The 19,324-nt window shown below is 40.9% G+C and overlaps 1 protein-coding gene across 2 annotated transcripts in view; it reads left to right on the top strand.

Annotated features, from left to right (window-relative positions):
- Nucleotides 1-503: 503 nt before the first annotated feature.
- The window catches only part of LOC140478886 (endothelin-converting enzyme 2-like), a 192,450-nt gene continuing 173,629 nt past the window's right edge, over nt 504-19,324 (top strand). The window contains exon 1 of one of the 2 annotated variants that reach the window (XM_072572465.1): nt 504-697. In XM_072572465.1, coding sequence (XP_072428566.1) covers nt 611-697 — 87 coding nt within the window. In that variant the 5' untranslated portion in view covers nt 504-610. The remainder of the gene's footprint in view (nt 698-19,324) is intronic. The other variant, XM_072572461.1, reaches the window with a different exon arrangement.

The following is a 19,324-nucleotide window of genomic DNA, read 5'->3' as shown; positions in this document are numbered from 1 at the left end:
TTAATATCTCGATGCTGACAATATAATCCTAGCCTTTAGTCATATTCTAATAGCAATACAAAATATTTCCAGTGTCAGGTTTGTTAGAACTGGTGTAAAAAGACATTTGCGAAATATTTTTCGAAGAGTCAGATTTAGCACTCTCAGATTTTCCTTAGGGACTGATCATGCTCAACTCACTGATCAATTTCTAATAAAGAAGCCCTTCAGCGCCTATTTGAGTTTCGGTAGGTCTGAATGCTCTTAGACGTATTACCTTTACGCATGAAGGCTGCTCGCACACCAAAGTATAAAGGAAACAGAGATTCCAGTTGCGATCGCACTGAATTAATCATGACCAGAGTGGATAGAATTAACTGCATATGCTCTTGCCACACCTGATGTTTGCCGGCCATCTCCGAGCTACAATAGATTTCTTGTCATAGTAACCAGTGCGCAATATGTGATTGGAAGATCACCTCAGCAGAGTGGCGGGCCTCCAAGGCGCGGCCATCCTCATTCTTTCCAACCTCCTCTTCAATTATCAATAAGCACGTCGCTGTTTTTGAAAAAAACAAAATCCCTATTATTCCGCCGGCTGCGATAACACAACAGACCATGCCACTTAGTGATGTTTTCATCGCCAAAGTGTTTGAGGCGTGATAGATCAGAAAACATTTGCAGGATGAATGTGGCTCTACAAAATCTCAGCAATAATGTAAGTTCTAAGCCGGCTTTGTTGACACTTGTGTGTATACTGTGCTAGATAATGTGAACAGAACAAGCAATCTTCGTAATGCGATCGTGCATGTTGGACAGTAATTCACCAAGTGAAAACAACACGAGAATTAATGCGTCCTTCCAGCTTCTTGTGCTTTTAATTTTCTTGCGTGTTTTAAATTCGAGCTGTAAGTGGTATTTAAATAATCATACGATTTCCATAAATGCTGTTTGCAATGACAATTCGTGACAAACAGGCGCCAGTAAGATTAAATGGAAAAGTACAGGGCAGGTCTGTTATTCTCTGCTTTAAATATGAAAAGATCTTTTATGTGTTCTGGCTTCATTTTGAAATGTTTCCAAAGATGATGTTTTGGGGAAAAATGACACGCGGCATTGTTGTTGATCTTTGGACAAACAGGAAGGATGTGTTCCGCTTGGGGTTTATTAATTTACCCAGTAGTTATAAAGTGGGCCGTAGTTCATTTCGCTGGACTACGATACGACTGTTTTGTACATAGAGCAAATGATGTAGTGATAAAAATATAAAGTATAGTGGCAAATTTTCTTGACATTCTGAGTACAAATGAAAATCCACACATTCGAACACACATTTTGACTTCACCAATCTCGCTTGGGAACAAACTACCTCCACTGAGAGAATATGATTGTTATTGCAATCAGCGCCATGCAAATAGACGCGTCCATTCTCGCAGGGACACAGATCAGTTTATTTAGATTGATATCGCTTGAGCATCGCGGAAGCTTTCTGCTTCCCTCTTCGGAGACCAGGTACATACTTCGAGAACAAAGTAAAATCGTGTTATGTGAAGGGAGGACAAAAATAATCTTCATGTAACAGGTGTCTTGATAATTGCCAGTTTATTTTGCATTTTTAGACCCACCAAACCCAATCTATAAAATAAATATATCCTAATTTGATATGTGTTACTAATGTGCTTTGGTCAACTTTTTTTTAACAGGAATTTGCAGCGCTGATGAATTGCTAGGACTTTTAGAAGCTTTGGAACGTGTAATTTTCCTACTCAATTTTGAATACACACGTAAATTCATATCCCATTTATTACCCCTTTACCTAAATTACCTGCACCTCAATGAGGGTATTTTCGGTTAGTAAGTGAACACCACTCTACTGTAAAATATAGAACAATGCAGCGAAGATGTAGAATTGGATACAATATACAAATGCTAGAGTCCTGCACATTCCAGTTGTTCCTTTAAATAGCTTTTAACAATTACCATGTTTTGTGCTACAATAAAAAGGATAAATGATTAACATCGTCCAAGTTTATTAGCTTGGAAAAAATGGTTGATTATTGTAATATAATTCCCCAAAATGGTTGACATTCAACTGAAATGACTGGGTTGTATTTATTTTACACTTGTGAGACTACACAACTCTTTTCAGCAGAATCAAACATAATGAGAATATTAAATTGAGGACACTTCATTATTGTATAAATTATAGTTCTCTTCCATACAATCTTTCCTTCCTTACAGTTATACATGCACGAACAAAATGTTCCTTCAGGGTCATGTGATCACATAATACATTTTCAACATTATAAGAGGAGATCATTATTTAATTAACTTTAATGCAAAAAAATTAAGGTGCAGGTCTGAAAACATCAAAGGTCAAAATTGGATAGCTCCCAAAAACAAAGAGGGATGACAATTCATTGTTAAGCTGTGCCTGTTTCCTTTGGGCTGCCTGCTAAGCTACATGATTGTAATATGCAGTTGAGTGCTAAATGAGCTGCTTGAGTGACTTCTTGCCTCAGCAGGAACTGCAAATTTGTGTGACTTACCATCACTTAAAGCTATCTTACACTACCTAAAGGTGGTGTACCATTATAGTTGGAGCAGGTGCTGAAAGTAGTTAGAAGAGAGTCTGAACAGGAAGAATAATGAATGGTGCAAACGAACCAATCTTCTAGATATTCAAATGGAGTCCCTGCTGCAGGAGGTGGAGAGCTGTCCTCTATCCACAGGAGGCTCCTAAGACAGACATTGCAAAGACAGTGGGATCAGATGCACTTGTGCTCAATGCCACAGGTCTTGCCTCGAGGACCTGGATGGAGTACCAAAATAAGTCAATGATCTCACACAAGAGCTCTAAATGTCAGTGAATGCATCTTCAAATGTCATACCCCACCAACTGTGGAACTGATTTCATGCACTGTTCAATTCATCATATTCCAATCTCTCAGCTGGTAAACAACTCCATCAATCTGATACTGTCATAACATTCAGAGCATTATCTCACCCTTATAGACTTACCCCTAGTGTAAGAGCACAGCTACATCTGCAGCTTGCATACCTCATTCCTGATGAAGGGCTTTTGCCTGCAACATCAATTTTCCTGCTGCTCGAATGCTGCCTGACCTCTTGTGCTTTCTCAGCACCATACTCCCAACTCTAATCTCCAGCATCTGCAGTCCTCACTTTCGCCTAGCTTCCATACCTGCCAGCTATTCAACTATGACAGCTACTTCGCACAACTTGATTGCACAACATTCATTGACACATTTCCCTCTCTTGCAGAACAATATGAGGCATCACTAAAAGCAGAAGCACCTAATTTATAGGATATCGATCCTGCGAGAAGTCATCGAGTCATGGCTATAATGGAAGAGACACTGCTTACCATCATTGGAGCGAACTTTACTGAAGTGGGCAGTGATGTAACCATGTCATACCTCATTCTCTATCTCCTCTCCTCTCAATCTGCAATCTCCCCAAATTTACAAGCTGCAGATAATGCCAACATGCACCTTTCACGTTTTCACTTGTTTGCACACGACATCCCTACAGTTGTACCCTTTTTCTTTCAGATACCTGAGGACTGCACCCTGGTCAGCTGCAGTGGACAAGAAAGAGATGAAACAGTAGAAAAGCAGTGCTAAAGATAAAAACACTGTAATCCCCTCTCATACTGGCAGCCATCAGATCAGATACTGACACTTCACATTTTTTAGAGGATAACTTAAAGGAAGAATCCATGTGACATGAGACATTGGGCCTCAGTGAACTATATTCAGTGCAGGGGAGGAGGTAGCACAGCTCGCACAAAACAGATAACAGGTGCACAGAAACAAAGAAAATAAGAGCACGAGGCCATTCACTCGATCAATATAATCATGGCTGATCGTCCGACACAGTACCCTGTTCCTGCTTTCTCCCATATCCTTTGATCCCTTTAGCCCTAAGAAATACGTCTAACTCCTACTTGAAAATATTCAATATTTTGACCTTAGCTATTTTCTGTGGCAGGGGATTTCACAGGTGCAGTACTGTCTGGCTCAAGAATTTCTCCTCATCTCAGTCCCAACTGGCCCTACACTGTGAACCCTGGCCCTGGAGTCCCCAGTCACTGAAAACATCCTTCCTGTGTTTACTCTGTCTAGTCCTGTTATAGGTTTCTGTAAGATCTCCCTCAATTCTTCTGAACTCCAGTGAGGATAGTCCTCACTGAACCAGTCTCTCTTCACAGATCGGCACTGTCACCCCAGGAATCATTCTGGCAAATCTTCATTGCAATTGCTTTCTAGCTAGAACATCCTTCCTCATGTAAGGAGACCAAAAATGCACAAAATACTGCTGGTGTGGTACCAGCAGGGTTCTGTACAATCGCAGGAAGACGTCCCTGCTCCTGTACTCCAGTTTTCTCACTATGGAAGCCAACATACTATATACCTTCTTTAGTATCTGTTGCACTTGCTTTCAGTGACTGGTATCCAAGAATATCCAGACCTTGTTGTACCTGTCCCTTTACCAATGTATTGCTGTTCAGATAACCTTCCTTGCAGCTTTTGTTACCAAAGTGGATAACCTCACATTTATCCAAGTTACACTTCACCTGCCTTATATTTGCCCACTCATTCAACTTGCCCAAATCAGACTGAAGCATCTCTGCATTCTCCTCACAACTCACCTTCCTGCCGAGCTTTGGGTAATCTGCTAATTTGAAGATATTATGCTTAGTTCCTTCATCTTAATCATTGATGTATAGCATGAATAGCTGGTATCCAAGCAGTAATTCCATGGTAGCCCACTAGTCACTGCCTGCTGCTTAGAAAATGCCTGTTTGTTCCTACTGTTTTTTTCCTGTCTACCAACTAATTCTGTATCCATGTCACTATACTACCCTGAGTCTCATGCTCATTGTGGGTGGGGAGGGAGGGGGAGGGGGAGTGGGTGGGGAAAGTGGCTCAGTGGTTAGCACTTCTACTTTACAGTGCCAGGGATCGGGATTCAATTCTGCCCTCAGGCAACTGTGTGGAGTTTGTGCATTCTCCCTGTGTCTGTGTAGGTTTCAATCGAGTGCTCTGGTTTCCTCCTAGTCTAAAGATGTGCAGGTTAGTTGGATTGGCCATGCTAAATTACCCATAGTGTTCACAGCTGTGTAGTTTTTGTTAACCATGGGAAATGCAGGGTGACAGGGATGGGGTAGGGTGATGGGTCTTGGTGGGATGCTTTTTGCAGGGTTGATATTGACTTGTTGGGCTGAATGATCTGTTTCTACACTGTAGGGATTCAAAGGATTTGGCTCCTCCTCATCAAATCAACAGATTACATCCTCAGTTTGTCAAATTTGATTTCCCATTTATAAATCTTTACTGACTTTGTCTGATCCTGTCCTGTTTATCAACTGCTATGCAATTAAATATTTTCTAATGAGCTGTAGCATTTTCCCTACTACTGATGTCAGATCAAACTAACTATAATTCCCTGTTTGCTATATACCTCCTTTTTTTTAAATAGTGGGTTTACAGTAGCAACCCCCCAATCCATTGAAACTGCTTCAGAGTCTACAGAATCTTGAAAGATGACCACAAGCGTATCCATTAATTCTAGGGCCACTTCCTTAGTTATTCTGGAATGTAAGTTAATGGGCTCTGGGATTTATCAGCCTTTAATCCCATCAGTTTCCGCACCACCATTTCCCTACTAATATTGATTTCCTTTCATTCCTTTCTCTGTCCAGACTCTGTGTTCCCCAGCATTTTTAGGGTGTTACTTTGTCCTTCTTTGTGAAGACAGACCGAAAGTAAATATTTAATTGGTCTGCTACCTCTTTGTTCCCAGGATGTGGAGGTGTCGGTGTTGGACTAAGAAATAATTCACATGACACCAGGTAATAGTCCAACAAGTTTATTCAAAAGCACAAGCTTTTGGAACACCACTCCTTCATCACCTGATGAAGGAAGAACTCTTTGTTCCCAATGTAATTTCACATGTTTATGACTGTAAGGGATCTTCACTAATCTTTTTCTCTTTACATACCTAAAGAAACTTTTGCAATTGGAGTGTGTGTTCTGCCAAGCTTACTCTTGTACTTTATTTCCTCCTCTTAATTGATCCTTTTGTCCTCCTTTGCTGAGATCTAAATTGGTCCCAGTCCTCAGGTCTGCTGCTTTCTTTTGGATGTCCTTTCCTTGAATCTAATACCATCCCTAATTTCCCTTGTTAGTTATGGTTGGGACCCTTTCCCATTTTGGTTTTGAGCCAGAAAGGAATGAACTATTGCTGTAGTTCCTTCATGTATGCTTTACAAGTTTGCCATTGCCTATTCCACCACTATCACTTTAAGTAATATTGCTGATTTACCATAGTCCGCTTATAGCTCATACCATAGTAGTTTACTTTCATTTGAATTCAGGACACAGTGTCAGAATCAACCTCGTCATTCTCCTCCTTAACAAAGAATTTGATTATGCTATGGTCAGTCTTCCCCAAGAGATCTTCCATAGCTAGACTGCTAATTATTCCTTTCTCATGACACAATATCAAATCTAGATGCCTTGTTCTCCATTCGATTCCTCAATGTGTCGATCTAGAAACACTCTCCAGGAATTCGACCTCTACAGTATTGTTACTGACTTGATTTGTCCATTCTATATATGGATTAAAGTTGTCCGTAATTCCAACTGTACCTTTTTTGCTTGTGTCTGTAATTTCCTGTTTAATGCCTTTGCAAAATTACTAGTACAGTTCAATCACCAATGTCGATTCCTGTCTCTTGGTTTTTCTAAGCTCTACCCACACTGATTCCACTTCACTGGAGCCATAGAACATAGAACATTACAGCGCAGTACAGGCCCTTTGGCCCTCGGATGTTGCGCCAACCTGTCATACCAATCTGAAGCCCATCTAACCCACACTATTCCATGTACGCCCATATGCTTGTCCAATGATGACTTAAATGTACTTAAAGTTGGCGAATCTACTACCAATGCAGGCAAAGCATTCCATACCCATACTACTCTCTGATTTAAGAAACTACTTCTGATATCTGTCGTATATGTATCACCCCTCAATTTAAAGTTATGCCCCCTCGTGCTCGCTGTCACCATACTTGGAAAAAGGCTCTCCCTGTCCACCCTATCTAACCCTCTGATTATCTTATATGTCTGTATTAAGTCACCTCTCAACCTTTTCTCTAACGAAAACAGCCTCAAGTCCCTCCGCTCTTCCTCAGTATTGCATTAGTTTTCTCTTTCACGGGCAATGCCATCTCACCTTTTTTGCTTTTTTATTGTCTGACCTTCCTAAAAACTGAATACCCCTCGATATACAGTTCTCATTCCTGACCAACTTTCAGTCACATCTCCATAATCCCAACTATATCATGTCCATTTAGGTCTATTTGCACAAGTAATTTATCCATTTTATTGTAAATACATAGTGCATGGGAATATTATCATCTGCAAGTCACATACCATTATGACATGAATATGTATCCCCATTCCTTTATCGTTGTTGGATCAAAATCCTAGAACTTCACTCAGACTATCATGGTACAAGAAAGTATTCACCACCACATCCTCAGAGGCAATTAGGAACTAACAATAAGTGATGGCTTTAAAAATAATGCTCACAGTCTGTAAATACAATTTTAAAAAGTTGCTACTTGGGAGTCTCTGGATCACAAAATAGAGTAACTCTAGATTTTATTCTCTTGTGCTGGAAGAAATGTTCAGTGTCTATTTGTTTCTTAAAGCTGTCACAAATATATAACAGTTCGTACTATTTTGCTAGATTGGGGTATCTTGCAGCATGCCTCTTGGTAAGACCCTACTCTCATCCCTCAGCTTGAATCTTCTTTTTTCTTGCATGCTGTTGAAAGTGTGAGGTACTAATGGTGCAGCAGGGATAGCATGAAGTGTGGGCCCTCGTTGAACAACAGGACCAATATTCCATAATTTTTTAAAGTGAGCTTCAAAGAGTAAGATGATGAAAATGTATCAATTAGAATTAAATGAGGTAAGAGAACGAGAAATGAAGCAAACAAAAGAAATATTGGGTTCAGAGAGAAAGTTAAAAAAAAACGATTTTGAGTTTGGAATGTTTAAATCTCATATCAACGGCAGGAATACTTCACTACAGTTTAAATTGTTTCCTTGCAGAGAGGTTGTGTGGCATTGCAGGAACTTAATTTGTTTATTAAAGTACTTGCACTATTAAATAAGATCTTGAATGCTATGAACTCATGTATAAATACAGCAATCTCATGAAAAGGTTACAGATGAGAGTGAGCTACTATTTTGCACAAACAATTGCCAGAGTGGCACAAGTCATTTAGCAAACTGTGATGATCGGTAATTCATGTGGTATCTTTTCCCCTCCACATTTGTAGATGATCCTTATTACCAATAGACTTGAATATTTCAACTTTGGCTGACCTTTCATCATGTACCCTCCATAAATTTTGAATGATCTAAAATGCTTACTGCCAATAATATCCTAATTTGTATTAAGTTCAGTTCACCTTTGCTCCTGTATGTGCTATCCTCCATTGGTTTCCACACTGCAAATGCCTCTATTATAATTGTCAGCCTTGGTATTAAATAATGTCCATAGCTTCACTTTTCCCTAACAACAGCAGCAATTGCTAGAAAACCTCAGAAGATCTGGCATAATCTGTGGAGTGAAAGCAGAGTGAACATTTTGGGTCCAATGACCCTTCTTCAGAATTCACTATTGGCTATCTTTGGTAGCTTCTCTAATTGTACAACCCTGATCGTTGTCCTCCTCCAATTTTGGCTTCTTGTATATTCTTGGTTTCCATTGTATCATCATCAGCAACTGTACCAGTTCTCCATGGCTAATCTCTGGAATTCCCTTACTAAAGGTTTTTGCATCTTTCTCTCCTTTTTAATACTAATTAAAACCTACCTCTTTGACCAAGTTTTCAGCCACCTGTCTTAATAGTCCTTGTTTGGCACAGTGCCAAATGCTATGCTGTTAATCATTTACAGAAGCTCTAATGTACAATATAATTGCAAGGTCGTTGTTCTTTCATGTCCAAAACATATTTAATTTATGAACATGTAATTACCATTACAATTTAGGTTTCACTTCCATTAGAGTGCATCAGGAATATATGCTGAATCTCAAATGCCATGCTGGGCTGGTTTTGGTGAATAAAACTTGTTTATTATGTTGGTTATCTAGCCTACCACATTCCTGCTCACTGCTGAGCTGATCTGCATAATGGACTAGTACTGCAATATGTAAATAAGTAGTTAAATGGACTTACATTTTTAGGGCAACCATGATCTTTTTTCTGCCCCTTCCAGCACTCTTAGCAGTATAATGTGGCCAGATTGACAGGAATTCGTCACCAATTAGATTGACCAGCAGTTCCTGCAGGCAGAACCTTTCACAGAGGGGTAAAGATCCCACTCTTCACCAATTTAATCCACCCACAAGCATATTACAATTGCAAGGCATACTTATTCCAGTTGGATTTGTTGCATTATGTCTATTAGCTGACAGTCAGCATGTCAGTATACCTTTAGGAGACATGCTCATGGCTTCACCACTGGCATGTGATCTTAGGATAAAAATGTCTATTCCTCCATCTTATCTCAAATTACTTGAAGCAAGGCATTCTACTGGAAGGGTGCGCCTCTTTTGTGAACAAATAACTTGATCCGAGCCCAGGTGTTCATATGCCTGAGGAATGAAATGTTTATAGGTAACAGTTGCAAGAAATATCTGTTGGGTTTTTCAATACCACAATGATGTCCTGAGTTTCTAATGTTAAAGGAAGTGTCATAAGCATTACTGCTTCAAGTAAATAAGTCTGCTGGAGGTAATCGACATCAGGCTTAAGGCTGATTCTCCTTCTGCGGGTTGGGGTTGTGGGGAATGGGGTTATGACCAGCCTGCATCCTTGAAAAATGCAACCCCTGGTGATAATTTCTGGAAACATGCCTCATATTGAGACATTGTAACACAAGTTCACAAGAATGTTACTGGGACTAAAATCATGCAGTACAAGGAAAGGTTGCATTTTTGTATTATCTTGAAGACGTGTAATCCAATAAATGTAGGAAATTTAAAAAATCAGGAAAGTTGTAGGGCTGAAGGAGATTACAAAGCTCGGGATTGATGTGGTCATGGAAGGCTTTGACAGCAAAAATGAGAACTTAAAATTTTATCTTTGCTTGACAGAGACTCAACATAAACCAGCAAACATAGGAATAATGGATGAATAAGAAGGTGCAAATTAGGATACATAATGCAAAGATTTAGACAGTAGGAACGCAGCAGGCTGGCCAGGAAAGCATTTGAATCATCAAGTCAAGAAGCAACAAAGGCTATAAGTAAGGATTTTAGCAGCAGGTGAACTGGGCCAGGCATGAAATTCATTGCAAACTCTGGAAGATTGATTATAAGCATGGTTTCTGATATCTCATAAATTGATCAAAGCTTTCAAAATTCCAAAAGACTCACAGGATTCTAGGGAGCAGATTAAAGGCCTTAAAGAAGACTTAGTGGAAAGATATAATAAAATAAGCATAAAGATTTAAAATGTGATGAAGCCATGAGACCATGACATGATTATATGATCTTCAAAATTCTGCAATTGTTTCATGAATCACATGTATTTAGATACATTTGAAATGGGTATCAATTGAATAATATTCTCAGGAATAGGTATTTTGAAATACTGTTCAGACATTTTAATTTTAGAAGTCTCTCTTCATGAATAATCATTTCTATTTGATTATATGCACCATAAATGCATAAATTATTTTGTAATTTATTCATGCATGAAGTAATCCTTCAACTTTTCCAGTATGTGATTTATACAAAATCATTTAATCCAATACCATTCAAATTTCCATTGATGAATCATTTTTATTCAACTACATTGCACTCAGCCTGTTAAGGCACTAACTGTGTTGAACCTTCTGGCAAAGGCAAACAGGTGAAGTCCACCCAGAGAATAAAGTTCACGTATGTTCCTAAGCAATAAGAATATCCTTTGCTTGTAACCCTCCTGGCACTTGCCTGATATGCACTGTTCAGAAAAAGGTGAGCAAACTGCCAGTGTCTGCTAACACCCAGATTTGTTTGAAACTGCGCAGGAAAAATAAAACAGGAAAACAAAACATCAGTCACCAGGGGTCACGTCCCCTCCTCCATCCACCACCATACTAAGCCAGAGCCTGCTGGAAAAGAATGTGCATCTGCTTAGTTAAGCTATTCCCAGTGTCCAGTTATTAACATTCAGCTGTTCACCGGCAGGATTACATTACGTAATAGCATATAATATGCATTTGGCATTGGTGTAATGAAAGTCAGATGTTTCCTATAAGGGGCAGCAAACTCATAACAACAATTTTCCACCTGACTGATACATTGAAAATCTATTTCCTATGCTTTTTGTGAATATCTCCACTTGCCTTGATGTTAAACTAAATTTTCAGTCACATGCCCAAGATGTTAAGCAGACCAATATTTTGCTAGGATGCATACCTCCATCACCTTTCCTGGATATGTTCTGTCCATTGAAAGGATAAACACTGGACAGGCAGATCTTGATGTTAAACAGCTAAGAGGAGGTGACACTAGGAAAGTTCAACAATGATTCTGACCCCATGATGGTTCATGGCCTCAGGCCAAACATGTGCGCAGAACCATCTGTGCGTTGCCTCTACTACTTGTACTTAGCTGATGAATTGATACATTCCATGTAGATCGATACTTGGAGGAAGCTCTGAGGGTGACAAGGGAACAGAATAGACCCTTGATGGGAACTTCAACATCTCTCACCAGTGGCGCCATCACCCTTTGAGCTGATCAAGTTTAGAGGGACATAGTTGCTAGATTGGGCCTGGAGCTGGTGGTGAGAGAACCATTAAGAAAGAGAAACCTTCTCGATCTTGTCCTCACCAATCTATCAATATCTAACAGATATGGCAACGTTAACATGTGAGTGTTACTTCTTCTTTGTCTTGTCATGATGCTGCTCCTTTAACAAGGTTAGGTTGTCCTTGTTTTTATTCAGGAGGCATACAAGTTTAAAAGAAACACTTGTACAACAAGAGGGGAATGGCTGGTTCTCCCAGCTCAGCTTTTCTCTGGTTTGGTTTGGTTTGGCATTAGCAGTCTGGCTATTCACTGAAAGCAGGCAGTCAATTCAGTTTGAGACTGCTGGCCCAAGAAAGGGTTACGTGGAAGAAGGTGTGCCATGCTACCATCTCTCTCTCTCCTGTAAGACCCTATGTTTGATTTTACCTTTTGTGTCAAGGGGTGTTTATGGGGACTGTTACAAGTATTTGGAACAGCATTGTTAAGTTGGGATAGTCTGTTGGTTTTTCGGGTAGGTTAAGTTATTTGGTATTCTGTTTGTTTGTATTTCATTCAGTAAACTTGTAAATAAATTCTGTTTTGTTAAAAGTAAATGGTTTAACAAGTGCATCTCTCCACTTTACATCTGCTAAAAACAACTAGCAAAGTTAGGGTCTGGGCTACTTTCTTGAAATATTTTGAGAGGGTATGGCCTGGTCCACAATGGTCTTTACCAGTTTTTGTCTGTGTAGTAAGGATATAACCGCCATCATTTAAGGATAACAGCTAAAAACTGAGCATCAATGAGGCATTGTGGGCCATCACCAGCAGGAGAGTTGTACGCAACCACTTGTTTTAGAGTCTTCCTCCATTCCCCCGTCACCAGTAACCTAACAGGCCAAGCATAATGCAACAAAGAGTGTAGGTTAGCTTGCTGAATCTCAAAATGAGTTACTAATAAGTCATCCTGCAGCACTGTACTATGGTGCATTGTGGATAGTGAAAGCAATTCCATATAGACAAAGATGTGCAATCCAAACAAGCATTGCATCAAACCAAAGCTCTTACACATCTTGTCATGACTGATCCTTTTAAAATCAACTGCAATTTTGCTGAATACTTTGGTAACTAAATACTCTCCCCCCCAACTTTGAAAAGCAGCTTTCCTTAAAATAACTGCAGTAATATCGTGTCCTCCACATGCCCTCCTTTCAATTTCCAATAATTACTGGATTATATTTTAGGAACTTGGCATTAATATGTAATTAGTTGACCTGAGTGGAGGCATTGGTGTTCATTGCATGTCACTCGGGTAGGTGCAGGATCTGGATTCCAAATGTTAGCTTTTGGGGAATTATGATCAAAACATGAGGTAATAAGCATGCAGTCATGAATGGTGGTGAATAATTAAATGACTAACTAGGAGGAAGCTACACAAATATCCCCATCCAAAATGATAGGGCAACCCAGTCTATCAGTACAGAAAAGACAAGGCTGAAGCACTAGCAACAATCTTCAGTCAGAAGGGCCACAGGATGATCAATATTGGTCTCCTCTGGAGGCTCAGCATCAAAGATGCCAGTCTACAGTCAACTTGATTCACTCCATTTGATATTAAGGAATGCCTGAGGCATAAGGTACTGAAAAGACGAAGGGCCTTTACAGCATTCCAGCAATAGTACTTAAGATGTGCTGCAGATTTAGCTGCGCAGCTAATTAAGCAGTTCTAGTACAGCTACAACACTGGCATCAACCTGACAATATGAAAAATTAATGAAAATATGAAAAATCCTGTCTAGAAACAATAAGATAAATCCACTCTTGTCAATTACTACCCAGTTGAGTCTTGACCATTAGAAACCAAAATTGTGACTGACTGTGCCATCAATGATATTACACAGCAGTAATCTCACACTTTTGTTCAGTTCTTCATCTCGGGTTCATTCAGTAAATTTGACTATTTTGCTTTACCATTCTGTCTTGGGATTGAAGCAACATGGAGTTCAAGTCTGCAACTGAATGCAGAGACATTAAAACAGATTCATTTGATCATTCCAGCAGTTAGAGTCATACAGTATGGAAACAGGCTCTTCAGCCCAACTTGTCAATGCCGACCAGGGTTCCTAAACTGAACTAGTTCCATTTGCCTGCATTTGGTCCATATCCCGCTAAACATTTCCTATCCATGTACCTGTCCAAATGTCTTTTAAATGTTGTAATTGTACTTGCTTCTACGACTTTCTCTGTTAGCTCGTTCCATATACACACCACCCTCTGTGTGAAAACGTTGCTCCTCAGGTCCCTTTTAAATCTTTTCCTCTCACCTTAAATCTATGTTCTCTAGTTTTGGAAGCCCCTACCCTGGATTAAAAATCTTGGCTATTCACCTTATCTATACCCCTCATGATCTTATAAACCTCTATCATGTCACCACTCAGCCTCCTGCCTTCCAGGAAAAAAAGGTACCAGACTATCCAGTTTCTCCCTATAAACTCAAACCTTCTAGTCTTGATAACAGGAGAAAGTCAGGACTGCAGAGCTGGAGATCAGACTCAAAAAATGTGGTGCTGGAAAAGCGCAACCAGTCAGGCAGCATCTGAGGAGGAGAGTCGAAGTTTTGAGCATAACTTCTTCATCAGGAATGTGAGGGACCCTAAGGGGACTGAGAGATAAATGGGAGGGGGCTGGGCTGGGGTGAAGGTAGCTTGGAATGCAATAATTGAATGAAGGTGTGTGTGTGGGGGGGGAGGATGATGATAGGTCGGAGTGGAGGGTGGAGTGGATAGATGGGAAGGAAGATGGACAGGTAGGACAGTTCAAGAGGGTGGTGCCAAGTTAGAGGATTGGATCTGGGAGAAGGTGGGGGAAGGGAGATGAGGATATCAACATTGATAACATCCTTGTAAATTGTTTTTGCAAAATTTCCTGTTTCATAACATCCTCCGATAGCAGGATGACAAGAATTGTATGCACTGCCCTAAATATGGCACTACCATTGACTTGTAACATGAAGTGCCAACTCCTTTACTCAAAGCTCTGACCAATGACCGATCTACCTGGGATGCAACTTTCAATGTGCCTGTGTAGCTGCGCCCCTAGGTCTCTCTAGGTCCTCACCATTAACTGTGTGAGTCCAGCCATGCTTTGCCTTTCCAAAATGCAACGCCCCACATTTATGTGAATTAAACTCCATCTACTGTTCCTTGGTCCACTTGATCAAGTTGATCAAGATTCCATTGTACTCTTAGATAACCTTCTTCACCACTCACTATATGTCCAATTTTGGTGTTGATTGCAAACATACTAACCATGCCTCCTATATTCTCATTCAAATTGCTGATATAAATAACAAGCAACAGTGGAACCAGCACCGCTCCTTGCTGCACATCGCCAGTCACAAGCCTCCAGTCTGAACTATAACCTCCTACTACCACCTCTGTCTCCTATCTTCAAGCCAATTTTGTATCCAATTGACTAGCTCTCCCTGGATCCCACATGGTCTAACATTACTAACCAGTTTACCATGCAGTAAATTGTTGAAGGCCTCCTTATTGATGGCCCAACTTGCCTCATTAATATGATAGTTGTATCAAACTTGCCCAACCAACAAGAGGTTGGGAAAATCCAAACTGGAAACTAAAACTGGGGCTTGGCAGGTTAATTTTGCTGCTTCCTCCAGATGATTTCTATGTGGACACTTGACATCAACAAACATGGACACCAGGCCACACACATCCCATGTCCATCAGACATGTGCCAACCTCTCAGAATCCTCATTGCACACTCCTGATCCACTTATAGGATGCTTCTGCACCTCAATGCAGTACCTCAGGCTGGACCTGAAGTCATTATTTTCATGTGACTGTAATGACACTGTATGCTGAGGGACATGCTTTCTAAGTCTGAGCCTGCCTGGACTCTCACAGCATCCTTTCCCTTCCTGTTTTGTGCTTTGCTAGAGATACCAGGCTCACCGTACTGCTGCCTTGCCAAGACATCTATTGTAGGTGCAAAGCCAGGACAGTTGTCATAGTTGTCAGCAAACCTCAGTTAAAGTCAAGGTAGAAAGCCTTTGCTCTAAGGATTCCACACAATAAGTCAAGGCCAGCCTCCAAAACCAACATACAGGATATGCTTGGTGTGTCCAAGTCAGGATTCTTTCCTCATAAAGAATGGAGAGTTGAAAGACTGGCAGCACGCCACCCCTCTTGACTCTTTCTGTCCTAATTTGGGTTGCTTTTCTCTTGGGATGAGAGAGAGGCAGGCATTACAGAAAATGTAAAGATGTCCTGGAGCTGATTAAGTAGCAAATATAGAGTGAGTGTGAGTTTTCAAAGAGAAGATTGCGGCACTTGTGCTGTAATTGGCTTTCTCCCTACAGTACTGCGTATTACTTATAGGTTTTCTTCTGCTCCTCCTCAGAGCGGGCTGACATCAACCTTCTCCCTAAGCAGCGTAACTGTTCATGCATAATCTCTCTGAAGTTCTGCAAATGGCAATAGGTGTGCCAGCAACATTCATAGAATTGACTCTTAGTTCCAGAAATCACTGTCATGCACAGAATTTAGAGGTCCGTGCAGAAGAAAAAAGATTAGCAGGAATGTTGGTTGTTATGGTCTGGAAACTTGGCCTCCACACCTGGGAAGGAGAGGAAAGAATTCTGGCCTGTGCATCACCCTCTCCACCAGGAGTTCCAAGTTTGACATTTTTCCTCTGTCTGCCATGTCCAGGCAGTATCAGGAACTGTAACGGGGCAGCTCCAGACTCACAGTGCTTGTCCAGCCTCACAATGCTCATTTAGAATGATGCTTGTGCCATGGATGCCAATGACTCCCAGGATATCTGGTGTGTGTTGAATTGTTCCAGGAGTAGCGTGTGGTAAGCTGAGATCAAAATTAGACGTGATATATGCTATAGGGGCAGGAACAGTACTTAATGTAACAAGTTTGGTTAGACTTAGCAAGAAAACTCATTCAGACTCACAGTGAAAATCCCAACAAACTTATGCAACTTGTTCTTAGTCAAAAAAAATCAGCTATTTTATGGAATTAAGCTTTCCAATAAAGCTAATTCAATTCAATTATCAGCGTGATCATGTATTGGGTGAAAGCGTACAGTACGGTGGTTAAGGAAGGCAGTTTACCACTGTCATCAAGTGATCATGGGGCCTAAAATTGGACATTCTAAATTGACCCACAGTCAGAGAAATCAGGCCCAACAGTAAATTGGCCAAGCTAAGGTAAACAGCAGCCAACAGCAAAATGCTACAGAGAATAGTGGAAATGAAGATACAAACAGCCCAAGGGTTGTGTATTCGATCAGACTTTCTGGCATCTTGATTGCCTGAGTATGTGCACTTTACACATATTGTCTTGGCAACAGGGAAGGGGGTTGGTGTGACCCCATTGAATGATTTGAACCCAGTTCATTACCCCATTGATAAAGTCCACAGAACATTATGAATGGTCTGGGCTGAGGAGGGGATAGAAACACAGAATTGGGAGCCATCCCCTCAGTGAAGACTCAGTGAAGATGCGGTGAGGATCGGCAGCAAGACTTGTGGTGGAAGACTGCGCCGCAATCTAAGAGAACCCAGGAGAAGATTTACCCTGACCTGCAAGACCAATCATTGTGGTAGAGAGCAACCCTACATCAGAGAGGAAGGAGATTCCAATGGCCCAGCTCAAACATGTGGATTGTTGTGGGTAATATCCTTTCTCAAACAGATAGAGCTAGATAGAGAGTAAATATTGTGGGATTTCAGGAAATACTCACATAGTGTTTTTACTAAGGAATATTTTGTTAATAAAATTGAGTTGAACCACAAAACTCACTGACAAGAACACTTGGGTAAAGTGTTTTTAATACATAAACTGTTTGAAAGGTTCAAAGCACAGACAAAATTGACGTCACTAGGTCAACCTTGATTCAAAGTGTTTGCATAAACTCTGGAGTTGAATCCCACCAAACTTAAACTCCAGGCTGAGCCTGACTGAACAGAGCAGCTGCCCAATGGGATAGCCAGGATTCATGTAGGTGAAAGAGGATGAAGGTTGCTGGCCAGTGATTGGGTCCTAAACCAAGTACTGGTAACGTGAGGAGGACTAAAGGTAGCACAGGGTCACAGTACCCTTGGGGTGGCAAGAAGCCACATAATGGGGTCAGAAAGCCACAAAATTACAGAGAAACCAGAGTAGGGTTGGGGACCTACAAAGTAAGAGATACTGAAAAGATTCGGGGACTCAGAAGCACAGAGAAGTGAAAAAGCAGCCAGTATATGGTCGGGGACCCACGATAGAGAGACAGCAGTAAGTTAAAAGGGAACAACAAGAAAAATGGCACAGTGCTCAGAGTGGGAGAAGATAGGAAAACAGTACTAAAATAAGAATTGGTCCAGGCAGGTTGACCATTGTAGTGAACGCATATTGGGTCTGGGAGTCACAGGACAAAAATGCTGGGAGGTGCAACAAAAACTGAAGGGAAGTGTGCCTTAAACCTCAGCAAGGGTTTGCTGATAGCCAGCTGCAAGGAGCAGCTGACAAGTAGAGATTGAGAGACCCTGAAGCTAAGTAAGGACCTAGGGGAAGTGAAACAGCAATGGGAGATTGTAAGAGTCAAAGTAGCAGAACAGTATCAGAGGAACCAGGCAAATGGGATACATTTAGACAGTTTCTGACCCAGTGCAATAGACGATACCAGGAGCACAGCCCGTGGTCAGTGACCAGCCCGGAAAGCTGTGGACAAGCTGACCAGGAAATTCAAAAACCTACAGGTTGCATTCAGAGCCATGCACCAGGCAGGCAAAGCAAACAGAACTTACTCTGCAGACCATTCGAAATGTCAGCACGAGTGTGAAAAATTGAAGTCCCAACTACCTTTGCAAAAAGAAACAATATGCTTATTTGAGAGAATAGAATCAGGTGAGGACAGTGATTATGGGATAGACTGAGAGGAAATGGAAAAGCAAGCCATAGATAGCCAAGATCAGTGAGGATTGGAGACCCTCACTTCCTTTTCTGAAAGCAAAAGATCCTTTTGCATCCTCAGGATCTTACCTTGCCCTGATGAACCCATGGACCACAATCTGACAGCATTGCCAGGACAATAATCAAATTTCTTTGGCCATTGCTGTGAGTCAAACCAAAGTGAAAGATTTGGTACAGGCCGGAACAACAACAAGTGTGCTAATAAAGAAGAATTACGGTATACTAACAGGGACATGGGCTGACTTTCAAATAAACTATGTTGGCTCCCCCTACCACCCTGTAAAGGGGGATAAAAGTATATCATGGTTATCGTGGATATTTTTAGCAAATGGGTAGAAGAATTCCCCACTCAAACAAACACCACTAAAATTGCATTGGATATCTTAACACAGCACAATTTCACCAGATGGGGTCTTCCACACAGTATAGATTCAGACCAGGGAACCCATTTAACAGCCCAGGTAATACAGGTGGTGATGAATAGGTTTGATGTCAGGTTCCACATAGTCTACCATCTTCAGTCCAGTGGA

This window comes from Chiloscyllium punctatum, chromosome 6 (genome assembly GCF_047496795.1).
Source record: "Chiloscyllium punctatum isolate Juve2018m chromosome 6, sChiPun1.3, whole genome shotgun sequence".
In the NCBI taxonomy this organism is placed as follows: domain Eukaryota; kingdom Metazoa; phylum Chordata; class Chondrichthyes; order Orectolobiformes; family Hemiscylliidae; genus Chiloscyllium; species Chiloscyllium punctatum.
Note: the sequence above shows the minus strand (reverse complement) of the source record. Positions and strands in the feature narration are given on the sequence as shown.